Source organism: Carlito syrichta, unplaced genomic scaffold (genome assembly GCF_000164805.1).
Source record: "Carlito syrichta isolate Samal-C Ts95f unplaced genomic scaffold, Tarsius_syrichta-2.0.1 Scaffold79417, whole genome shotgun sequence".
NCBI lineage: Eukaryota > Metazoa > Chordata > Mammalia > Primates > Tarsiidae > Carlito > Carlito syrichta.
The window spans coordinates 75,759-86,489 of record NW_007023513.1 but is presented as its reverse complement, the minus strand read 5'-3'; the positions used below and the strand labels follow the sequence as shown (position 1 = coordinate 86,489).

The following is a 10,731-nucleotide window of genomic DNA, read 5'->3' as shown; positions in this document are numbered from 1 at the left end:
TATACCTCAAAATAATAAAATCCATATATGACAACCCCAAAGCATTCATATTGAATAGGGAGAAGTTTAAAGCATTTCTCCTAAGAACCAGTACAAGGCAAGGATGCCCACTGTCACTTTTATTCATTATAGTACTGGAAATCATAGCCAGAGCAATCAGGCAAGAGAAAGAAATACAGGGTAACCAAATTGGAAAAGAAGAAATCAAACTATCACCATTTGTCAATGATATAATCTTATACATAGAAAATCCTAAAGACTTCTCCAAAAGGCTACTGAACTTGATGAAAAAATTCACAGTAAAGTCTCAGGTCACAAAATCAATACACACAAATCAGAAGCACTGCTATACACCCATAATGACTGCTCAGAGAATCAAAAAAAGAACTCAATCCCATTTGCAAACACAGCCAACAAAACAAAATACCTAGGACTATATTTAATGCAGGAAGTGAAAGAGATCTATAAAGAGAAGTATAAAACACTGATGAAAGAAAGACATGAACAAATGGAATAACTCCCTATGCTCATAGAGTGGAAGAATCAACATCATTAAAATGATCATATAATTCAAAGTAATCTACAGATTCAACACAATCCCTGTTAAACTACCAATGTCATTTTTACAGAATTTTAAAAAACAATTCTACAATTCATAAGGAACCAAAATAAGAACCCAAATAGCCAAGGCAATCCTAAGCAAAAAGAACAACAAAGTGGGAGTCATGACATAACCTAACTTCAAATTATACTACAACGTGATAGTAACCAAAACAGCAAGGTACTTTTCAAGTGCAGTAACATGAACTAATAGAACAGAATAGAAAATTCAGAAATAAACTCAAATACCTACAACTAACTGATCTTTGACAAAGCAGACAAAATATACACTGGGGAAAGGACACCCTATTCAACCAATGGTGCTGGGAAAATTGGATAACCACATGCAGAAAAATGAAACTGGATCCCTACCTCACTCAATACAAAAATTAACTCAAGATGGATTAATGACCTATATGTCAGACTTGAAACCATAAAAATCCTAGAAGAGCCAGGTGTGGTAGCCAACACCTGTAATCTCAGCATTTTGGGAGGCAGAGGCAAGAGGATTACCTGAACCCAGGGTTCCAAACCAACCTGGGCAACTTGGTGAGACCTTGTCTCTACAATACATTAAAAAATAGCTGGATATTGTGGTATATGCCTATAGTTCCAGCTACTGGGAAGGCTGAGGCAGAAGGATCGCCTGAGCCCAGCAGGTCAAGGCTGTGGTGGCTGTGAGCATGCCACTGCACTCCAGTCTGGGTGACAAAGTAAGACTCTGACTCAAAAAAAAAAAAAAAAACCCTAGAAGAAAACCTAAGAAAAACTCTTCTGGGCTTTGACCTAAGCAAAGGATTTGTGGTCAAGACTTCAAAGGCAAATGCAACAAAACCAAAAATAAATAAGTGGGACTTAATTACTGAAAAACTTCTGCATAGCAAAATAAATAATCCTCAGAGTAAATAGGCAATCTACAGAATAGGAGAAAGTATTCACAAATAATACTCTGACAAAGAACTAATATCCAGAATCCACAAAGAATTCAAACAAATCAGTAAGAAAAAAAAAAACCAATAAAAAGTGAGCAAATGATATGAACAAACATCTCTCAAAAGAAGATATACAAATGGCCAACAAAAATATGAAAAAATGCTCAACCATCAAAGAAATGCAAATTTAAACCACAGTGAGGTACTACCTTACACCAGCCAGAATGGTCATTATTTTAAAAACTCATAAAACAATAGATGTTTGCATGGATGCAGTGAAAAGACGAATGCTTATATTAGGGGAGACCAAAAAAAAAACCGAAGTTATCTTTTAGGAGAGGAGCTCCTTGTAGAACAGTCTTCCCCCACTAAATAAGTGTTCGAGCAACTCATCAGCAGCTAGTATTTGTGTGAGAAGCTGCATTTGGCTTCAGTGACTTTTTTTTTTGAGATTCTTTCAAAGTATTTGCCCATTTCTTGATGGATGATTTATTAGCACACTGCCCACACCACGCTGAGTATTCAGCAGTTTTTGACCAAAAATGGCATGAACCCTGTGCCCCACTTTTCCTATTCACCCAATCTTGTCCCAAATAACTTACCCACTTCACCCCACTTGTGAGTAGCTGGGACTAACAGGTGGGTATCACCAAGTCTGGCTAATTTTTTAACTTTTTGTAGAGACAAGGTCTCACTGTGTTGCCCTGGCTGATCTTAAATTCCTGCACTCAAGTAATCCTCTCACCTTGGCCTCCCAAAGTGCTAGGATTACAGGCCTGAGCCACTGTGCCCCACCCCCCAAGCAACTTTTCTTTGTGTCCCTAGATTTAAAAAATAGAAGAAATGAAACAAAACGGCAGAAGCGCTAAAAGGCATCAAACTTGACAAGTTCAAAAACTGTTTTGAGCAGTGGGAAAAATGTCTTGATAGATGTATTGCATCAAGCAGAAAGTACTTTGAAGATGACTAAAGCTTACACATGTAAGAATAAATATATAATTTTTTATAAATAAACTCTTGAGTGTTTTGTGTCCTCCCTCATACACTGTTGGTGGAAATGTAAATTAGTAAAACCTCAATGAAAATCAGAATGGAGATTTCTCAAAGAACGAAAGTAGATCTGCCATTCAATCCAGCAATCCCACTACTTGGTATCTACTCAAAGGAAGAGAGGTTATTATGCACAAAAGACATCTGCACTTGCATATTTATAGCACCACAATTCACAATTGTAAATATGTGGAATCAACCTAAATGTCCATCAACTGGTCTGTGCCCAATGAAAATGTGACATAACACACACACACACACACACACACACACACACACACTATGGAATACTATTCATAATCATAAAAAAAAATAATGTCTTTTGCAGGAACTTGGATGGAATTGGAAACCATTATCTTAAGTGAAGTAATGCAGGAATGAAAAACCAATACCACTTGTTCTTACTTATATGTGGAGCTAAGCTACATTTCTGAAAAGGCATATAGAATGGTATAATAAACATTGGATACTCAAAAGGGGAAGAATGGGAGGAAGGAGGGATGAAAAATTACCTGTTGGGTACAATATGCACTAAAGGGGGTGATGGGCACACTTAAAACCCAGATTCCTTCGCCACTGTACAAAGCAGAAATGTAAGCAAAACTCAGTTTTCCCTAAAGTTACATAAATAAGCTAATGACATGTTCTTATCACACATATATAGTCACATGAGGTAATATGTATGGTAATTATCTTGATTTGGTCATTCCACAATATACACTTATTTCAAAATATCACATAGTACACCATAAATAAATAAATTTTATTTGTCAATTTAAAAAAATAAATGAAGTATATTATTTTGTCTTCAAATATGTGGAAATTTTCCCGACATCTTTTTGTTATTGATTTATGTGTTTTTTTTTTTTTTTGAGTCTGAGTCTCACGTCATCCAGGCTGGGTGGCAGTGGCACAATCAGGGCTCACCACAGCCTCAACCTCCTGGGCTCAGGTGATCCTTCTGCTTCAGCCTCCCGAGCAGCTTAGACTACAGGTGCCCTATCACACCCAGCTAATTTTTTAAACTTTGTAGAGACAAGGTCTCGTTGTGGTGCCCAGGCTGGTCTTGAATTCCTGGGCTCAAGAAATTCTCCCACCTTGGTTTCCCAAAGTACTGGGATTACAGGCATGAGCTACCGCACTCGGCCAATTTCTAACTTAACACCATATGATTAGAATCTTTTTACATTTATTGGTACTTGTTTTATCACAAAGAATATGGTCTGTTTTGGTAATGTTTCATGTATACCTGAAAAGAATGTGTATTCTGTTCTTGTTGAATGGAGTATTCTATAAATATTAAGTTAACTTGGTAGATACTGTTTTTTAAATCTCTATTCTTACTAATTTTTTTGTCTATGTGTTTTACTAAATATTAAGGAAAGAAAAGGAATATTGAAATCTTTGACTCTATAATTGTGTATTTGTCCATTTCTCTTTTCTATTCTATAGAGTTGACCCCTTTGATCATTATGTGGTGACTTTTTATTCATGATAGTAGTCTTCACTCCTAAATGTACTTTTTTTTGAGTCAGAGTCTCACTGTCACCCAGGTGGGAGTGCAATGGCATGATCATGGCTACCGCAGCCTTGACCTGATGGTCTCAGGTGATTTTACTGCCTCAGCCTTCCAAGTAGCTGGAACCACAGGCACCATGCCTGGCTACTTTTTTGATTTATTGTAGAAATGAGGTCTCTCCAAGTTGCCCAAGCTGGTCTCAAACCCCTGGACTCAGGCAATCCTCTCGCCTCCACCTCTCAAAGTGCTGGAATTAGAGGCATGAATCTACTTTCTTTAAATTATTGTTAGCATAGTATATCTTTTTCTATCCTTTTACTTTGAACATATTTGTGTTTTTATATTTCAAATATATTTCTTATAAACAGTAAAAGAAAAAAAGACAATAGAAGACAGTGTGTCTTATGAGGAATCATAAGTCACTATTATGTTTTTAAGATACAGATGTACACAAAACTTTAAGACTTGAATAGTGGTTAATGAAAGGAAATATCAAGGTTATAAAAGAGTTCAAATCAAAGAAAATGTTTAAAGAAATAACATGATTAACATACCATTTAATATTTATATTCAAAGAGTAATGCTGTGATAGGAGACTTTTAGAAAATGCTTCAAAACATATATGTTCCAGTTTGTTAATGCAAATGCTGTACTCAGTGCCTGCAGCTGAAACCACATGCCTCTTCCTGTAACACTGTGCTCAGTGCCTGCAGCCAAAACCACAAGCTTGTGCTATTGTTACAAAAAGTACAAAACTTTCCACCCTGAGAACCTCCTTCCCCCCAAAGCCAATGTAAAACATATATAGACTGAGATCCGACTGTGATCGGAGGAGCCCAGCCCTTGCCACTGGAGTTTGCTGGGTCGAACACCAGCGTTCCAGAAATAAACACAGCTTCCTGCTTACCAGCCTCAGTGTCACGGTCTCTCTGATTTGTTTTCCCACAACAATGCCTCCTTAGGAACTCAAATCAGAAATCACTACCCAAGAGGTTTCTGTTACAGAAACTGGTAGAACTCTAGGAAGCAGATGCATCTAACAGTTTCCAGAAATAATGGTTCACTTACCTTCCAGAACTGCTTTTGTCTACTAATTTCTGCAGATATAAAGGGATACTATTCCCCCACAGTGACACGGAGTAGGAACCCCCTTTTGGGGAGACTGTGGACCCCCAGTATGGAAATAAAGAAAAATCCGAAGTTCCTTCAAGAGCAATTCCAGGCATCTGGCTAGTCCCATCAGTGAATAAATAATTTAAGTAAGAAAGTAATAGTAGCTTAAAACAATAGTCAAGGAAGTTAGGGTTTCAGACACGTTTGCTTTTTCTAAGGAAACAAAAATAACATCTTGGAAACAAAAATAACATCTTAACATATGTCCCTCAGTTGTCTTTCAGAAATTCAGAACCCACCAAGAACCCCCACCTAATGGATGCACTGTCACACAGAGACCTCAGATAAGGGAATTGAAGAGTGAACTTTGACTATTGTCTTTTGTTCTGAGTTTCTTACTGAGGGACTTGGAGAAAGTCACACCACCAAACCAGTTAATTTTTTTTTTTCTGCTGACTTCAAATTTTTAAATAGTTTCTCTTCCTTAACCAATTGCAAGTCAGGAAATCTTTGAATCTACCTAAAACCTATAAGCCCCTATTGCAAGGTATTCTGCCCTTTTAGGCCTAAACCAATGTATAACTTCCAGGTATTTATTTACGAATTTGCCTGTAGTTTCTGCTTTCCTGAAGTTTATCCCTGCTTTTAAAAACCCTTGCCTGAAAGCTATTGGGAGAGGTAAGAATTTAACCATTTAGCTGCCTGGACTTCCTTGATTGGTGCTCTGCTAGTAATCACCTTTCCTTCTATTGCTGCAAAAACCTTGGTGTAGATACCTGGTTTTACTGTGCCAGGAAAGCAAACCCCAGTTTAGTTCTATAACAACAGTTCATTTAGGTTGCTTCCCGATAGCATTTTATTGTTTAAAAACCATTTTCACATGCATTGCTTCTTATAATTCTCAAATTACTCACCGATGTCCTACAATACGTCATAAAGTATGATGTCTTGGAAAACCATGAACTTCTTTCTTAGTGTATCTCTTCACACACTGGCTCAGGTCTTCTCCTTACCATCTCTCTCTACATTTGCTGAGTCACTACCTGAATTTAAGTCTTCAACAGATAACACAAACTTGTCAGAGCAAGTTCTAGATGATGATAACCAACTTATTTTCCCTCAGAAGCATCTCTCAAGTCATCCAAATGCCCATCCAGATGCCCATAATTTGTCCTTTTTGTGCTCCCCTGCCACTGCCACCCAAGAAATAAAAGGGTAGGAGGATGCACAGAAAATGCTCTGAGACAACCCCTCATCCAGCCTATCAGCACATGATTCCCTGTTATTCAAGGATTATTTGACATGGGCTAAGGTTTGAAGATAAGTTCTGGATCGAATATGAACATTCTGACTTTAATAACAATGTGGCACAGTGAGGAACTCAACCAAAGTGGCTCTGTTGGAAGCAGCCCTTGAAGGTATTGATAGAAAACACATTCAAGGCAAGCCCCTTGGGTCGCCTCCCACTGTGGGAGCTTTTCTGTCTTCTCAATAAATCCTGCTTTCAAACACACACACACACACACACACACACACACACACACACACACACACACACATACACACACACACATTCAAGTATCTTACTTTATCCATGAATTGCACCTTTGACTAGGGTTACAAAACCAGTATTGGTTGCATGTGCCAATTCAGAGGAAATTGGTATGAATATGCAGCAGAAATTTGGGATGTGAAGTCAAAAGATCACCCATTGGACACCCACACAGACTCAGTTGAAGTGTTGGTGGTGTTGACTGGTTTGATCTGGTTTCAGGGCCGAGTCCCAAGTTCCTGGAAAACAACATACGCAACATCTTGAGAGCCATACTTCAGAGTGAGATGCTATAGATGGGAGCCATAGAAACTAGGGTTAGGCTATGCAACATTTTAATAGTGAGCAGTTCAGCGTAAGCAAACAGTTAAAGATTATACTTAATAAATTGTGTAGAGAAACTTCAGTTACTGGCTTCTTAATCATTAATGGCTATCTGGCCACCAGTCTCACTAGATACTCTTTCACCTCTCAATGATAGTCCCAGAGTTCACAACTTTAAAAGAGGTTTTCCTCACTAAAGTTCCCATAGAATGTGGTCTAACCATCCAGGGACTTACCCAAAGTTTGTCAGAAAGTGAGTTTAGGAGCCAGATCTCTGGTTGACTTCTATGTTACAGAACTGTACTAGGTTCTGCTCACCCATGCAGTAAAGCCAGATATCTACACCAAGGACTTAGCAGCAATAAAAGGAAAGCTGTTTGTTTGCAGCATGCCAAGCAAGTGGGACCAGGCAGCTAAATTCTGATCTCTCTGATGGCTTTCAGGCAAGTTTTTAAAGGCAGGAACACATTTCAGAAGCAGAAGTTATAAGCAAAATTAATACATGGAAATTACACATTGGCTTAGACCTACAAGAGTAGGATATCAACACAAGGGCTTTCAAGTCATAGATTCAAGAATTTTCTGATTTGCAATTGGCTAAGAAAGAGTAGGTTTGCTTAAAATTTGGGGGTCAGCAGAAATTAAAATGTTAACTGGTTCAGGGATATGACTTTATTCAGCTCTTCAAGGGGAAACTTGCAGCAAAGGATGATAGTAAAAGTTCAGTCTTCAATTCCACCTTATTCGAGGTCTATGTGCTAGGGAATCCATTTGGTTGGTGTCCTCAGTAGTATAAAATTTCTGAAAGACAACTCAGGGACATAAGATAGTTTCTATAGGGAAACCAATACTAGTTTAGTAACACTCATCAAAGGTGCAATTTATGGACAAACAGGGAAGATAAACATATCTGAAACTCTAACATCCTAAATTATTGTTTTATTTTATTTTATTTTATTTTATTTTATTTTATTTTTGTTAGGGTATTACTCTGTCACCCAGGCTGGAGTGCAATGGCACAATCACAGCTTACCACACTCTTGACTTCCTGGGCTCAGGTGATCCTTCCACCTCAGCCTCCCAAGAAGCTGGGACTACAGGTGCATGTCACCATGCCCTGCTAACTTTTTTTTTACCTTTTTGTTTTAGAGAGACAACGTCTTACTATGTTGCCTAGGCTGGTCTCAAATTCATGGGCTCAAGCAAGCCTCCCACCTCAACCTCCCAAAGTGCAAGGATTATAGGCATGAGTCATTGCATCCAGCTGTTTTGGGCTACTCTTATTCACTTTTATGACAGTTATTTATTTGCTTCTGTGGCTAGCCAGATGCCTGGAGTTTCCCTTGAAGGAACTCAGATTTTCCTTTACTTTGCGCTTAGGGGTCCACAGGTCCCTAAAGAAAAGGTTTCTGCTCTGTCTCACTGAAAGCTCCAGATAACCCCTTTCTGTAATGACTATACTCCAGGGTCTTACAATTCTTTTGTGCCCAGGGGTCAGTCTTTGATGTTTAAGCCTTTGCTCGAGGCTACTGCCTTAGTGAACCTAAGTGTTCTGGATGAGAAGATATAAGAACAGGTTCACATGATAAGGCCGTTCCCCACCACCACTTCCCCTACCAGTTAACTGGAGAGTGGTTCCTCACACTGCAGTTCTTTTCTCCACTTCTGCAGACTTCTGGGGCTCTAAGAAAAGGAAGACACAGACTCTGCTCTTCAAATTCACATACTGATCCCCACTCCAACCAGGGACCCAAGCGCTGAATTTGAATAGGGTAAGAAGGGGTGATGCAACGGGTGCTTGGGGGAAAGACCCAGGAACTCTGGAAGGAGGTCGAACTTTTAGATAACAAATCATAGAAAACAAAGGTCTGAATTCATGTCGGCATTAAGCCCCCAGCTACCATCTTTTTCCTAGTCCTCACTTTCTCCACCCTCCAGTCTTCTCAAGCGTAATACATAAAAGCAGTCTGCATCTTGGTCTACCGATCCTGTTTAGGATTTTATGTCCAGGATGGGTCTCACTAGTGAGAAAATACCAATCCCTCTTTCTGTGTTGGATGCATGCAGGCATCTGACATCCTTAGAAGTGCTCTCACATATATGTTTCTCATTAAACTTTCACATATACACTTGAGGACACTGATGTTCAGAGTTGCAAATCAGGTTTGAGATTTAGAAGGGCCAGGTACACTCCTCATGGTAGGACAGAGGGCTGGTTTAAATGGAGACTTTTTCAAACAACTCTACATCCTATGCTATCACAAGAGTAGCCCCTGTGAGGACAGTTTTAGTCTTGGTACTTGACTGATTGATTACAGCAATATTTCAAAACTGGAGTTCCTTTATGTTGGCATTTTCAACAAGCAGCTCGGACAAATCAAGAGCATTTGTAATAATGATAACTAGGAAAATGGTCCCTGAGAAGGAATGTGAGTAGTTAGTAGGGGTAATATGTTTCAACCAGGCTTTGCGGTAGTGTTATAAGGAAGACAAGGCTAGTAGATAGAGAGACAGACCACCCCCCCATCAAACATTCCATGAAATTATCCAAGAAAACTTCCCTCATCTCATCAGTGATGCGACCATTCAAACACAGGCGATTCAGAGAACCCCTGCAAGAAAGTCAAGGTTAAACAAGCATCCTTTTACAGAGTCATTGTAATTGCAACCTAAGCTGTGATTTCTGGGAACCAAAGCCTTCCAGCCTAGGAAATACCTCCCAAGTAGTTACTCTTCTTGTATATTACCTTAAAAGTACAATGCTTTCCACTTCATAGACACAAACTTAAAATATTATTCTCTTTTGGAAACATTAACTCTTGAGAGTTGATCTAATAAAAAGAAGCTAGTTAGAGGGTTCTCCTCATGCTGGGTGGAAGAGATGGAAGACAGGAGATGGGAAAAGGGTTTTAAGATGAAGCTCAGCTCTCTGTGTAGTGTCTAAATAATGTTTTCTTTCTCTTCTCTGTGAACATGCAGGTGGCCCTAGTAACTGAGATGGCATTCCCTCTAGGGATCCAGGGCACTGTCTTGGCCCTGCTTTGCATCCTAGGCAGGCTGCTTGCACATAGCAAGAATGTTTCTTGGAGAGAATTCATGGAACAGCACCACTTAAGTCCAAGTCGAGAATTCAAAGAGTACAAATGTGACATCCTCATGAGAGAAAAAGAAGCTCTGAAAAACAAGATCTCTCATATGTTCATCTATGTCTCCTGGTACAAAATTGAGCATGTATGCATTAGTGACAGCTGGAACGACCGCTACAGAAATGCATACATATGGGTTCAGAATGCCCTCAAAGTACTCAAGTGTCACCGAGAGAAGTACAACAAGTACATAGAGAGCAGAAGCCTCAACTACATTGAATTCCACTGTAGCATGGATGGGTATGTTGACAGCATAGAAGACCTGAAGATGGTGGAGCCCATAAGCAGCTAGAAGCTCTACCTAGCCTTGATTTTGGTAGAGTATTCAGTGCTTTGCTAGTGGTCATCCCTACCTAATCAATAACCCCGGGAACTTTCCACTTTCTCAATGTTTTCCAGCTGCTTAGATTTCTGTATCATGTGGTTCCTTGATATCATGACCTTGCTTATGTCTCTCTGCCTAGAATACACTTTTGTTTTCCTTTACCTAATTTA

At 39.1% G+C, this 10,731-nt stretch overlaps 1 protein-coding gene across 1 annotated transcript; it reads left to right on the top strand.

Annotated features, from left to right (window-relative positions):
• The first annotated feature begins 10,075 nt into the window (after positions 1–10,075).
• On the top strand, positions 10,076–10,528 carry EDDM3B (epididymal protein 3B). Its single transcript, XM_008054527.1, has one exon. It carries the CDS (start codon positions 10,088–10,090, stop codon positions 10,526–10,528), a length of 441 nt encoding a protein of 146 aa, XP_008052718.1. The 5' UTR covers positions 10,076–10,087.
• The last annotated feature ends 203 nt before the right edge of the window (positions 10,529–10,731 follow it).